At 43.1% G+C, this 14,952-nt stretch overlaps 1 protein-coding gene across 1 annotated transcript in view; it reads right to left on the reverse strand.

Annotated features, from left to right (window-relative positions):
- Positions 1 to 627: 627 nt before the first annotated feature.
- The window catches only part of VSIG10 (V-set and immunoglobulin domain containing 10), a 32,384-nt gene continuing 18,059 nt past the window's right edge, over positions 628 to 14,952 (reverse strand). Inside the window, 5 exon segments of the mRNA XM_021007961.2 lie at positions 628 to 3,465; positions 5,503 to 5,699; positions 8,113 to 8,128; positions 8,472 to 8,582; positions 10,775 to 11,068. Coding sequence (XP_020863620.1) covers positions 3,407 to 3,465; positions 5,503 to 5,699; positions 8,113 to 8,128; positions 8,472 to 8,582; positions 10,775 to 11,068 — 677 coding nt within the window. The 3' untranslated portion in view covers positions 628 to 3,406.

Raw genomic sequence — 14,952 nt, forward strand, 5'->3', positions numbered from 1 at the left:
ACAAATGATCATCCTTTTATTAATAATGTACTGGCCTTATTAATGAAATTATTAAATTACCCAGAACCTATATCTCTTGAACCTTTTTAATCACCACAGTAGCATGATTTTTCTTTGGTCCTCTGGAATCTTGTTCGGTCAATGCATTGATCAGAATTCTTAAGACGTTCAAAATTGTGTTATCTTTGAAATGATGAAATCATCTAATCCACTTTCCCCTAACTTCACTCACTTCACTGTGCATCATCAATTCATGGAAGTCCTCAGGAAAGTCCAGAGAACTAAGAGGCTCTGATCAAAAATAAATACAGAGATGAGGATGCATGTGGATGTGAGGAAGAAAAAACAGACTAGGCCAAAAAGTGTTGTTTCTAAGGGTGATGAAGTAGAAGATATAGGGAGTTGGGGAATACTCGGGGTATGCAGAGGCTTACAAGGCTGTCTGGGGAAAGCAAGGAAAACCAATTTTGGCAGACTAGAGAGGTTTTCCAAATTTATCTTCATAGTTATACCAAAATATATCAAACGAGGGCAGAGAGGCAGTAGATTATGCAACATCTTAAACTCTTAAGTAAAGCCAGTGGAAAATACCAACTTTTTTTTTAAAGGAAAGACAGCAGATCTAAATAAAGATTACAAAAACTATTTATTGAAAAATAATTTTATTCCAGAATCATAAAAAAAACCAACCACAGCTCTCAAAACTAATTTCTCATCATCCCCACCCCTACATAAAATAAAACAATCAAATTATTTAGAACAGAGATACCTGACTGTGCTTTTTAAAAGCCCTAATAGCAGAATATGGCTAGTCACAGGATGGAAGATTTACACTTGTTAGCATTGAATGCATCATTATAGAAAGCTTTACCCAAGAAGTCTTCTCAACTAGTCTGCAGTGCTTTATTAATCCAAGTGCCAATACCATCCAGTGTGTATTACAGCCATGCTTGAATAAAAGAACTTCACTGTGGGGCTTCAGTGAGAACTGGAACCAGCTACAAAAAGCTCTACCTTTGGAGGAGAGTAGGAAGATAGGAAGAGGAAGGTTTGCAGAGGCAAACCCCACCAGGCCTCATGGAGAAAAAGATGGCAGCCTCTAAATGTTTACCACCCAAGTTCTGGTAAGCAGAATTCCTGAATTTGCTATGAAGTCGCAATACCTGTTTTATTGAAAGATGAAACTAAAAACCATAACCTACAAAGCCAGAATAGAGTCCCCCTGTCAAAAGGCTTTGGTATTTAAGGGTTTTTTGTTTTTTGTTGTTCTTTAAAAAAAAATACTTAAGCCCCATTTCTTTGAATGCCTTGAAAATCCGAAATGTCTAAGAGCCTACAATCTCACCCAAGGTCTTCTGTACTCATCCATGAGTGACATCAATCATGTATGGCTCATGGCTTGCTTAAAGGGTTGCTTTGGCTAATAGCAAGCTGGCACTACGCTTTTATTTGGGAGTGGAAAAATCCCTGCCTTGTACGGTTCCCCAGCTCTGTTCTGACTCAGTTACTAAAATATCTGTAGGAGGAACAGGAATTTAGGGAAATCTTTAATGACCTTGCACAGCTTTCTCTCATTTCCTATTGCAGAAAGTTTCCTAGGTTCACAACATCAATTGCTAAATCAAGGTAGACGACCCCCAGTTGTCCAAGGGAAAGTATTCTCAAGCGCAGGAATTTCACCAAACGGGCCCTGAGAGACTCAAAGTAGGCGAGACTATGATCCGCCTCCTGGAGGTGGTAGAATACACCTGTCATGGAGGCCCATTCTGAAACTACATGAAGTAGTCGAACAGTGGGGGTGCTATGGAGCAAAATGGAAATTGCCCAGTGCAGAGGTGAAATACAACACTATGATTCCTGGGATGGAAGGCCCTGCATTTGATTTTCCCTTGTGCCTTGCCAGATAAGGCAACTGAGTCTCAGAGAAGTAAAGTGATTTGCCCATGCTCACACAGAAAGTGAATATCTGAAGCAAGATGAGAAGCCCAGGCCTTCCAAGTTCCCAGTCCCAAACTGCATCCCAGCGCCATCTTGAGCAGATCTGTACACATGGAAAACAAATGCAGTGCCTAACACAAGCCCTTACATCTTCTATCACCATCAGGTAAAAGGCTTGACGGATGCACTCACTGATGGCCTTGTGGAAAAAAACAATGGCGGCTCACTGGACTCTCCCACTTGTTATTATTACATAGCATTTTCCTTCCATTTCATCGTTATCCAATGGGGCTAGCTTCCTAGTATCCCCTCAGGGCAAGCAGAAAAGATGTTTTCTCATTCCCATTTCAGAGATGGGGAAGACCAGATCAAGAATAGCCATGACTCAATCACAGTCACCAGAGCTGAGTGAGAAAGTTGAGAACCAGTCTGGATTTCTGCTTGTTTCCTGGCAAACTGCGAGTTCTACTTTCGTATCAATGACTTTCATATCAATGGCTAAGGAGCAGAAAAAGGAGAAGCTCACCTAATTACACTTTTCCTGTTCCCTGTGTAGCATTTCCCTATGCATTCTGGTTAAAATAAAAGCATCTCCTTGTGAACTCATTAGCCTCCCACCTCTCCAAAAAGAATTATGGCTCATCTATGGGCCGGGAAAAGATATGAACGATCACAGGATCCGTAGAGCTTGAACAGACCTTAGAAGTCATCCACTCTATCATCTTCCAGATGAAGAAACTGAGGCTCAGAGAGGTGATAGGCCCAAGGATACACAGGTTGTGGCCTTTCAGGTCCAGTTCTTCCATTCTAATAATCCACATCTCCTTCTTCAAAGGAAACTTGCCAGCAATGGTCTTGCTCACCAAGAGACTGTAACTTTTAGTTGACCCAATTTCCCACGAAGGAGAGAAAGGTCCCCCCCCAGATACAATAGTTTCTGGCAAATCCTGCCCTTTTTTTCAGCCAGTGGAAATTTGCCTGAAAATCCGGCCCACCTATACCTTCCTTGGATAGTGACAAAGGGATTATTGCCTGGATCATTTTGGGTGCTTGCCCTGGGATCCCAGAACACCCTTCTCTGTACACCAGCATGGGCTGCTGGCAAACCTTCAACCATCTTCCTCTGGCTATGGAAAGACATTTCACTTGTGCTCTCAGGGAAGTGGGGACATCTGGATGGAGCCAAGATTCCCAGGGAAAGTTGTACTTTGGAAACCAGATGCCACGTCTCGGGCTTCCTCCCAAGTGTTCGCCTGTCCCTACGGCTCTTTAACATCCTTGAGGGAGCCGACAGCAAATCAAGCTAATTAGGCAGAAAAGCACAGAAGGGGAGGTGGGATCTTTGCCGAGGGGCCCAAACCATTGCCAAAGCGAGAGATCTCAGAGCCCAGGTTGGGGTAAAAGCTAAACTCCAACCAAGCATCCTCCGAGGGTGCTCCAGCAACATACAGGAAAAGACAAACTTCCATCAAACAGGTCGGTCACATTCTTCCTGGAAAATGTCACTCTGGGTTTCCCTACTATCATCTGAACGGCAAAAAAGAAAAAGAAAGAGCTGACGCGTGATTTGGTACACTGTGTTCTTCCTCAGCCACCAGCCCTAAAGAACGAAACAGGTTGGGCTTCTTTTCTTTTTTTTTCTTTTTTTGGCAATTGTGGTTAAGTGACTTGCCCAGGGTCACACAGCTAGTAAGTGTCAAGTGTTTGGTCTGAGGCTGGATTTGAACTCAGGTCCTCCTGACTTCAGGGCCGGTGCTTTATACACTGCGCCACCTAGCTGTCCCTGGTTGGACTTATTTTCAACAAATAAAGACAGACTCAGATTCGGGGGTCTGGGTAGTGATCTGGGGTAGTGGGTGTGCGTCTATATAATAATGGACAATTCGTTTCAAAAATCTAGGTCCTACTGAAAGAGGAGTTGAGAAGTAGCTTGGCATAGTGGTTAAAGCATTCGATTTGGAGTCAGGAAGATCTGGGTTCTAATGCCACCTCTGGCACTTGCATGTGACTATGAACAAGTCACTTTACCTAGATAAGCCTCAGTTTCCTCATCATTCCTCATTTTGAGTGGGCTCTAGATCTCAGATGCTAGGGTTACTTCACACCCCCGGGGCCCCAGTTTCCTCATCTGTAAGACGAAGAGGTTGGACCAGATCACCTCTAAGGTCCCTTCCAGCTCTGGATCTAGGATCCTATGTTCCAAGGATCCTCCAAGACCCAGCTCAAATCCCACTTCTTCAGTCAAACCTTCTCTGGCCACAACAGTCCATGGTGGCATCTTCCAACGGTTGAATTCCTCCAGCAGCCAGCATTTCCACTATTCAGCTGACCTTCTATCACTTTCCTACCCTTCTATAGTTGTCTTACACTACTACTATAATCTTGTATTGTTTAACTTTTCACTATCTTTTCTCTCCAGTTCTTGTCATCTCCTAGAGAGAAGGAACAGGAGCATTGTATTTTTTTGTGTGTGTCTGTCCAACGCCATGTTGACAAGGATTCCATGAATGTTTGTTGATTGAAACAGCAAATATTTGGTGAACTGATTCACCAAGGGGATTATAAGATTTAGAACTGAAAGGGACCTTAGAGATCATCTAGTCCAACACCCTAATTTTACTAATAAAGGAAGAAACTGAGGGCTACAAAGCCTCAAGTGACTCACCCAAGGTCACACAGACATTAAAGCAACAGAGTGGGAATATGAACCCAGGTCCTCTGAATCCTAATAATAATGATGATGATGGTGAGAGTGAAAACGATAATAATGATGGCTAACATTTCCATAGTACTCCAAAGTTTGCAAAATGTTTTCTATGTTATCTCATTTCATCTTCACAATGACCTTGTGAAGCAAATGCTATTATTACCATCTCCATTTCACAGATGAGGTGACTGAAGCTGAGAAAGATTAGGTGACTTGCTCAGGGTCACAGGGCTAGAGTCTGAGGCAGGAATTAAACTTGGGTTGTTCTGAGTGGAAGGCAGCTAGGTGGTACAATGGATAGAGCCCCAGGCCTGGAGTCAGGAAGACCTGAATTCAAATCCAACCTCAGACATTTGCTATCTGTATGACCCTGGCAAATCACTTTACTTCTGCATGCCTCAGTTTCCCCAACTGTAAAATAAGGATAATAATAGCACCTACCTCCCAGGGTTGTTGTGAGAATCAAAGACCATATATGTAAAGTGCTTAGCACAGTGCCTGGCACGTAGTAGGTATTTCATGAATATTTCCTTTCTTTAATCCCCTTCCTTCCTTTTTCCCCTCCCTCCTTCACTCTCTCTCCTTTCCTTCTTCCTCCCTCTCTTCCTCTCTTTTTTCCTTCCGCCCTTCCTCAAAGACCAGTTTTCTTTCCACTATAGGCCATGGCTTTCCCCTGATATGAGTTTTAATTTCTGTTCCCTGCCTCTCAAACACCCAGGTTTTAGGGAAGGTTTGAGCTAAATGCCTTTCTTTCATCTCCTACGAAATCTAAAGTCACTCTCCAGCTCAGTTATTTTAATGGGAAGTGAGAGCAGGAAGTGAGCTAATTTCCGCTACCAGGTGGTAAAGGGGCTCACCTTGGAGGGCCTGGAGACCATTCCCCATGCGCTCCACATCCCCATTCACCAGGGCAGTCACCCGGTGTATGTGGCCATGTCTGGTTATCTCTTTCGGCAAGTCTTCCTCTTCTCTTTCCTCTGTTTCTTCTTCTGCCTCTTCCTCCTCCTCATCCTGTGAATCGACCAGGACCATGACATCACTTGTGTCTTGACCCCTAAAGCTCAAAGGGAAAACTAAGTCAAAAGGTTGCCCAGGGTCACACTGCTAGTAAGTGTCTGAAGATGACTTGGAACTCAGGTCTCCCAGTCTCAAGGCCCACTGCTCTATCCACTGTAAACAATAATAATAATGAAAACAACTAACATTTACACAGTGCTTCCTAGGTGGCAGGCCCTGTGCTGTCCCCTGCCAGAGCTCTGAGGACAAGCAATCTTGGGCTTCCCAGAACCACCTGGGAGATGAAGAGAGTCCTTAATCCTTTTTTTTTTTTAGGCAATTGGGGTTAAGTGACTTGCCCAGGGTCACACAGCTAGTAAGTGTCAAGTGTTTGGTTTGAGGCTGGATTTGAACTCAGGTCCTCCTGACTTCAGGGCTGGTGCTCTATCCACTGTGCCACCTAGCTGCCCCTATCATTATTATTATTATTATTATTATTATTATTATTATTATTATTATTATTACAGTGCATAGAGCACTGGGCACAGAGTCAGGAAGACCTGAGTTCAAATCTATCTTCAGATACTTACTAGCTATGTGACTCTGGGCAAGTCATTTCACCCTCTGTGTCAGTTTCCTCATCTGCAAAATGAGAATCATAATAGCACCTACCTCCCCAAATTGATATAAGGATCAAATGAGGTAATAATTATAAAGTGCTTAGCACGGTGCCTCGCACATAGTAGGTGCTACCTAAACATAGCTAATATCACTATTATTTTTATCTTAAGTCATCCAAAGCTCCGGTATCTGGCTCACTGGAGTTCAGAACCCAAGGGAGTCAGTCATTTACCAGCATTTAAGAGGAATTATGGGCTAAAAATCAATCCAGATTGTTGGAGGAGGAAGAGAAGGAGGAGGACAGAGTACCAGTATTGTTTGTCTTGGGCCAAAAGCTATTCAAGATCCAAGTATCTAGAATTACTAACAGAGAAGGGGGAGGAAGAAGAGGAGGAGGAGGAAGGGAAGGCTGTGCAGAGCGCTCTCCCAAGGAAGTAGTTGGGGGTGGGGAAGGGAAGAAGGGGGAGCACAATGGTCCCAGATCCCCACCATTCCAAAGAAAGGACCTGGGGGGAAGCCCCATCACGCGAACAATCCTTTGGCAGATGTAACTCTTGTCGAAACCAAAGCTGAGCAAATATAAGATTATCTCAGAAAATTAGATGCTGCTCCTGCTCTTGGGGCGGGGCCTTACCTGCCTCTCCAGGATGAGACAGTAGGTAAGGTTTCTTACTAGACGCAGCAACATCTGATGATGAATACTTTTATTCATTCCAATCACTTTTATGGGCCTAGCCACCTGCCCAGATCTGAGCTCACCTTCAGGTATTGTCTCCCCCGAATAGAGTGGCAGCTCTTAGAGGGCAGGGTCAGACTGGCTGATTTTCTATCAGCATCCCTTGGACTTAGCATAGTTACACCCAGCAAATATTTAACAAATGCTTTTCCCTTCCATTCCCTGAAGTTGTTGCTGGTTGGGAACCAGATCAACCATGTATTTGGTCTTTATAAATTCCACAATTTCAGAGGATTCCATCAGCCTCTTTTATTTCTTAAAAATGACTAGAGAGAGATTCCTGCTCTGATGCAGGTTTCTGGGTTGAACTGTGTACACTCCAGAGGTGTTGATATCAAATGAATACTGGTGCGCCTTGCTTTAAGCAAATGTAAGATATGAAAATTCAATTTACCTAAATAAATGCATAATATAAATATATAATATATCCATATATAATATCAGTGCATAATATCTTAATATATAACATTATATATAACATTTTACACATATGTATATCTCCAGGATAAAGAAGACTGGTATTGATCCAAAGTAAAAAAAAAAATCAACTGCTTTTTTACTTTGTCCTTCTCCAACAGTCTGGGTTGCTATTAGCCCATTATCTTTGCTTTACAATAAAGGGATTCATTCCCCTTTGTAGCAAGCTCCCTCAGTGCATTCAGGATGATTTGGTTTTCATACACTGTTTCAAGTTCACATTGCCTGCCCAAAACAAGGCATTTGTAAAAACCAATCTCCCCAGGATCTGTGACTCACTCAAAATTAAAAGACGGCAAAGGACGATGAAGGAGGCAGAATTAGCCCAAGTCGATGGGCATGGCCTTTTGGTTTGTTCCAGTTCAATTAAAGAAACTTCTATCAATCCTGTACAATGGTCAGGACAGTGTGTGTTGGGTACTAAAGACACAAAGATAAAATGAAACGATCCCTGGGCCTCAACACGCTTCTGTCCTAGGGGGACATGGCACACCCAAAGAAGGGCTTGCAAAGTAGATCTAAATGAACCCAAAGGAAGTTTAAGAGGGAGGAAGTAGCATGACCAACTGAGGAAGAGGGGAGGGAACTGGGGAAGATCTTGGGGGGGGGGCCCAGAGCCAGGCCCACAAAGACTCACCTGAGGCTGTTTCCTACTGAAGGGAGAGAGAGAGAGAGAGAGAGAGAGAGAGAGAGAGAGAGAGAGAGAGAGAGAGAGAGAGAGATTAGTATTTACTGTCATTTATTTGAGGTTAGAACAAGTTCTTAATAAATAGGACATTTTCATAAGTATGCACATGGGAAAATGCTCCAATCCAGCTCTGAACTTGAGTGCCCATTTGGAAAGTAGGGGAGGCAATGTGGAGGCTAGGCAGAATCTCACATTTTGGCCCCAGTGGAGAAACCTGTAAGGGCAGCATTTAGGCTAGGAAGAGGGAAGGGAATTTCTTCTCTAGGCTTCCTTTGGGGATACTCTGAAGAATACCAAGTATCTCTTACCTTTCAGGCAAATATTTGGACTGTAATACAATATAAAACCTGAGACTGTCCCCATTCCCAACAGAAGCAAGATCACAACTGCTCCCATGATGCCCCCGATGTTCAAAGGCTCTGTAGAGAAAAGACATACACAAAGCATGGTTTTTAGGTAGCGAGATACTGCAGGTGTTGAATGAGGAGTCAGGAAGACCTGAGTTCAAATCCTACCTCAGACACTTAGTAGCTGTGAAACCCTGGGTAAGTCACTTAATCTTTGTGAGTCTTAGTTTTACAGCTCATCTGTGCAATGGGGATCACAATAGCAGATATTTGTTATGAGGATCAAAGGAGATAATATTTGTAAAGTGCTAAATAAATGCTGGCCATTATTTCTAGCACTCATGTATGTGACTGAAGAGTCATTTTGCCACCTCCTGGCCCGACCACCTTCTATTTCTTACTGAGTCACAGACTGACATCTTTGGGCAAGGTATCTTGGTTTCCTCTTCCAAAAAATGGAAATAATCCAATGTGTTCAAACTGACTCTCATTGTAGTACTTCAAGGATCTGTCATCCCTGTTGGATAATGGAATGTGGGAAATTCCTTCTACCAAAACAGATCGTGACTCCTACTGAATGTAAGAGCTGGTCCTCGAAGGTTGCTGTGAACAAAAATTCATCATCTAGGCATTGGCCCGGTGAGGAGCCAGGTCCTTGTCTAGGCAGGTCCTCAGACAATAGACCGTTAACATCCTGTCTGCCTCATAGGGAAATGATTGGAATGGGGAATGGGACGGGAAGAAGGGGCCAAGCACTGTGCTAAGGGTTGAAGCTACAGAAAGGTAAGCCAAACAGTCCCCTGTGGAACATATGTCAGTCAGTCAATAAGTATTTATTAAATGCCTACTGTATGCCAGGGGCTGTTCTAAGTGCTAGGGAGATGTACAATTCATCCCCCACCAAAACCTCATCAGAACAGCAATCTCTGGTCATTTTTAAGAAATGCAAGATGCCAATGAATTATCTAGAACTGTGGAATTTATAAAGACCAAGTGCATGGTTCATATGATTCCCAACCAGCAACAGCTTAAGTAGAGGAGACAGCACGTGAACTAGGCACATACTGAAGAGAGAAGAGTGGAAGGCAACCTGAGAGAGGAAAACGCTAGCATCTGGGGAGACCTGGCTCACCTCTCTCCCCTAACGACCATAATGTGGAACTGAGGGTGTGGGATGCCGCATATCCTCCATTGGTGGGTGCATTCCTTACTGAACTGCTCCCCCATCCCCACCCCTTTTCTTTTTTAATTTTTGTTATAAGGTATAGCTCAATGGGTAGGGGAGGGTGCTGGATAATAAGATAGGGTTGAAAATGAATGTGACATAAAACAAAAGGCATCAATAAAAATGAGATTAAAAAAACCATGTGAAATCACTATCCACAAGTATGAGCTTAGAAAAGAAGCTCTCAAAAAAAAAAAAGAATATAAGCTCTCTGTGGGCAGGCATCGTGTTTTGGTCTACATCATCAACACCTAACTCAATGCCTGGCACAGAGTAGACATTTAATAAATGATGATTGGTTGGTTGTCTTTGCATCCCCGGCACACAGTAGGCATTTAAAAAAATGACGGGTGATTGGCTGTCTTTGTAAACCCAGCACCCAGTAGACTTCAATAACTACCTGTGAATTGATTGTCATCATATCTCTAGCACCTAGCACAGAACAGGCAATGAATAGATGCTTATTGATTGTCTTTGTACCTCTAGCACCTAGCTCCCTGCCTGGCACATAGTAGGCACTTTATAAATGTTTATTGATTATCTTTCTAGTCACAGCACTTAGCTCAGTGCCTGGCATTTACTATAGTGCTCAAGGAATTCTTTTTAAATAAATACATTACATTGGTTTGAACAACAGCTCTGGTATCCCTGAGAATCTGTCCTTACCTCCCCAGGCTTCCTGAATGAAGCAACTGGCTTCAGCTGTTTGGCAATGATGAGGCAGGTGGTATGCTGGAAAGAACACTGGCTAGGGAGTCAGAGGAGCTGGGTTTGAATCCTGATTCTGTCACTAACTACAGGTTAAAGAAATCGCCTTTCTGGGCTTTGGTTTCCTTTTCTGTAATAATTTTTTTTGAGGGGGTGATTAGTCTAGATGATCTTTGAGGTCTCTTCCATCTTTAAAGCTATGATGACTCTGGTCTATCTACTGTGGAGAAAGCATCAGCAAAGCATCACCCTCTTGTCCATTCTAAGGCCGGACAACCTTCTCCCCTCCCCCTACCATACAGCTCTTGGGAGCCAGTGGGGTCAGACTTACTTTTCACAGTCAGCCAGATGTCCACCTCCCTCACCCGCACTGGGTTCTCTGCCCTGCAGACGTAGTAGCCTTCATCCACCTCCTGGGAACAGTTGAGGATGGTGAGGGTGGAGACTGAGTCCTTGTGTGTTATCAGGTAACGTGTGCCGGGTAGGATCTCCACTTCTGGCTGGCTGAGATTCCGTAGCCAGGAGATCTTGGCCTTCGGGTTGGCTCCAGATACCTCGCAGGTGAAGGTCACGTTGCCTCCCAAGAAGCAGGTCTTCATTGGCTCGGACTGAAGGGTGGGCCCATCTGGTGGTCATAAAGAAGGAGACAAAGAAAGAGAGATGCTTATACACCTAAGCTTGAGCCTAGCTTGAAATTCCAGGGGGAATTCCAGCAAAACCTCTTCCTTATGGGATTGCAGAGCTGGGTGATACCCAAGGGGCCGTCTGGTGCAACCCCATTCATTTTACAGAGAAGCAAACTGAGGCCCAGGGAGGTTAGGTCAATTGCCCAAAGTTATACAGAAAGTGCCAAAGCTTTGAACCCAGGTTCAGACTCCAATCCAAAACACTTTTTCATTGTACCTCACTGCTGCTAGGAATCACTTCACTAGAATTTGGGGAGTAAGATGACCCCCAAGCCACTAGATTAAAAATTCACTCTTCAGTCTGGCTTTGAACTCTTTCCAAAATTTGGCTTTAATCTACCAAACTTAGTACATTTTTTTTTTAGGTAATTGGGGTTAAATGACTTGCTCAGGGTCACACAGCTAGTAAGTGTCTGAGGCTAGTTTTGAACTCAAGTATTCCTGACTCCAAAGCCAGTGCTCTATCTTCTGTGCCACCTAACTACCCCTAAACTTGGTAGTTTTAAAGAGGTCAGTTTAGACTTTCTAATAATTAGAGCTGTCCCAAAGTGGAAGAGCCTGCCTCTGGAGAGGGTGGGTCCTTCTCCTTGGATGTCATCAAGCAGAAGCTGGACGATCACTTGTCAAGGACAGGTTAGACTTGAATGCACTGAGGACCCTTTTAATTCTCAAATTCTCTGATTCTTCCAATGATATGGAAAGAACATTGTATTTGCAGTGGCAGAATCTGGGTTCAAACTCCGGGCAGTGACTACCAGCTAATTGTATTTGGGGAAAATCACCTAACTTGAATTTCCTCACACATACATTAAATGATCTTTAAGATCTCTTTCATGGGCAGCTAGATGGTGCAGTAGATAGAGCACCAGTCCTGTATTCAGGGAGACCTGAGTTCAAATCTGGCCTCAGACACTTACTAGCTGTGTGACCCTGGGCAAGTCACTTCACCCTGTTTGCCTCAGTTTCCTCATCTGTGAAATGAGCCAGAGAAGGAAAAGGCAAACCATTCCAGTATCTCTGTCAAGAAAACACCAAAAGAGGTCACAAAGGATTGCACACAACTGAAATGACTCAAAAACCAACAAAAAGCCCCTTCCAGCCCTAAATCTATGATTCTATGACCTTCTTAAGCATGAGTATTCCTTCAGGCTAGGCCCTTTTCTCTTTCTACTCTTTCTTCCTTGATGATCTTATTTCCACCCATATATTTAATGATCACCTTTATGCTGATGACCTCATATTGTTGTATCCAAATCTGATCTCTCTCCTGAAACACAAGCTGGGACTATCAGCTGCCTGCTAGACACCTCCACCCCAATGTCCTAGCAGCATCTCAAACTTAAGAACTCATCATCGTTTACCCCCAAACCAGCCTGTCTTCCAACTGCCCTAGCTGTATCAAGGGCACCAGAATCCTTGCAGGCATCCAGGTTCATAAACTCAGACTTGGTTGACTTTTTCCTGTCTACACATTAATTAGTTGTCAAGCTTGGCTTTTAAGATTCTCCAGTAGAACCATTCCAGTTGTACATAGAATTCTCCTTCATGCACTCTTCATTCCTGACAAATTAGCCTACTCGTTGTTCTCCAAACTCAGCAACCTATTTCCCACCTCCAAGTATTTGCATGCGCTGTTCTCCCTGCTTCGAATGCAAACCCTCCTTGTTTCAGCCTCTGGCAATCCTTATCTTTATTCTAAGCACAGAACAGGTCTCACTACCCTTCCTTGAAGCCCTCCTTGATCTCTTTCCTTCCCCCAGTACTGGCTCTCTTTCTCTCTCTCTCTCTCTCTCTCTCTCTCTCTCTCTCTCTCTCTCTCAAATAATTTACACTTATTTATCTGAGTATAGAATCCCTAATTCACTCAAGGATCAGCTCAAATGTACCTACCATACAATAACAATAGTAGTTGTTCAGTTGTGTCCAGCTCTTCATGAGCCCATTTAGGGTTTTCTAGAAAAAGATATTGGAGTAGTTTACCATTTCCTTTTTACCATTCTACATTTTATCATTTACCATTTTACAGATGAGGAAACTAAGGCAAACAGGGTGAAGTGAGTTGCCCAGGGTCACACAGCTAGGAAATGTCTGAGGCTGGATTTGAACCTAGGAAGAAAAGTCTTCCTGACTCCAAGCCCTGCACTCTATGCACTATGGCGCCACCTAGCTGCCCAGTAATAGTAATAATAACAATCAGTATGTAGCACTTGGAAGGTTTGCAAAACCTTTATAAATATTATTTCATATGATCCTCACAATACACTTGGGAGGTATTATTACCCCCATTTTAAAGATAAAAAAAGCTGAGGCAGACAGAGGTTCAGTGCCTTGCCCAAGATTACAAAGCTAATAAGCATCTCTCTACTATAACCCAGAATAGCCTAATCCCATCCATCCCCTAAGAAGATACTTGTATCTTAGAAGATACATTTTGCATATACTTATCTATATTCATGTTGCTTCTCTTCAATAGAATTAAGTAAACCCCTTGAGGGTAGTAGCTGTTTCATTTTTGTTCATGCTTAACACATAGTAGGTGCTTAATAAAGGTTTGTTGAATGAATAAATGTTGCATTGTCCCAGTAGGATGTAAGCTCTTTGAGGGTAGGGACCATTTTGTTTTTATTTTCATATTCCTCAATGTCCAGCACATTATGTGCATAGTAGGTCCTTAAGAAAAATTAAAAAAAATAATAAATTGGCTTCCTCCCTCTGGAATAATATTAGTACCTACTTCACAGGGTGGTTGTAAGGATCAAATGAGATGATCTGCATAAGGTGTTTTGCAAACCTTAACTTGCTATATAAATGTTAGAGGTAGGGACTAGACCTGTAATTTCACTGATATAGGGAAATCCCACATTAGAAAGTTCCCTTTACCAATGCAGGTCAGCACCTTCTTTGCCCCTCAGAGGGCTGTCTAAAGCAGAAATGTCAAACTCCATCACACTGAACCCAAACTAGATTAAAGTGTAACTGGGAAATGTTTAACAAAATAAATAAAAATAAAACATAAAACATAGTAAATATTAGTTTGTGGTTTTCTGAATCACTATGCTGCCAGAAGGGATATATGCTTCTATTTGACTTTGCCACCACTGCTCTAGAGCCCTAAGAAGTTTAGGGACTTGCCAAGAGTCACACAGTCAATATATGTCAGAAGTGGGATTTGAACCCAGGTCTTTCTGGTTCTGATAATTTTGATACACCTCACCAGGGCTCCCTCATAGAGATTTTAGCCATTATTGTTATTATTTACCTTGACAGAAGCGGGGAACAGTCAGTGGAAGGAACGGGAGCCCTCGGTTAAGGCACAGGGAACAAGGGAGGTGGCTTCATCTACGGGGGAATTTTGCCAAGAGTCAGCCTTGTGCTTCTTCTGGGTATGGGGAGGGCAGTGATGAGGGAGGGTATAAACCTATCTCTTTAATCCATGTCCACAACATGGAATCCCCCAAACCTGGATTTGCTCATGAATCTCTTGCCTTTACAAGCTTTCTCAGGGAACCTCTAGTTTCCCTGTTCAATGCACATTAAATGCTTGTTATGCACAAAGCACGCCACTAAGTTATTGTTGTTCCTCCTTTGTTTCAAAAAGGATCAATGACATCACAGGGTTATATCTCAATTTAAGTGAGGCAGAGTTGCACAAAGTTGTCAGCCTCTCTCTCTCTTCCACAGTCATTGACATCCAGTGGCTGGAATAAAAGTCAAGATGACTGGTGAGGTACTGGGGATACAAAGACAAAATTGAAGAGTCCCCTGTCCTTATGGGGAGGAGGTGGAGTAGACAACATGCACAGATTAGTATAAGATAAACTAG

The sequence above is a fragment of the Phascolarctos cinereus genome, unplaced genomic scaffold (assembly GCF_003287225.1).
Source record: "Phascolarctos cinereus isolate Bilbo 61053 unplaced genomic scaffold, phaCin_HiC Scaffold_4;HRSCAF=312, whole genome shotgun sequence".
NCBI lineage: Eukaryota > Metazoa > Chordata > Mammalia > Diprotodontia > Phascolarctidae > Phascolarctos > Phascolarctos cinereus.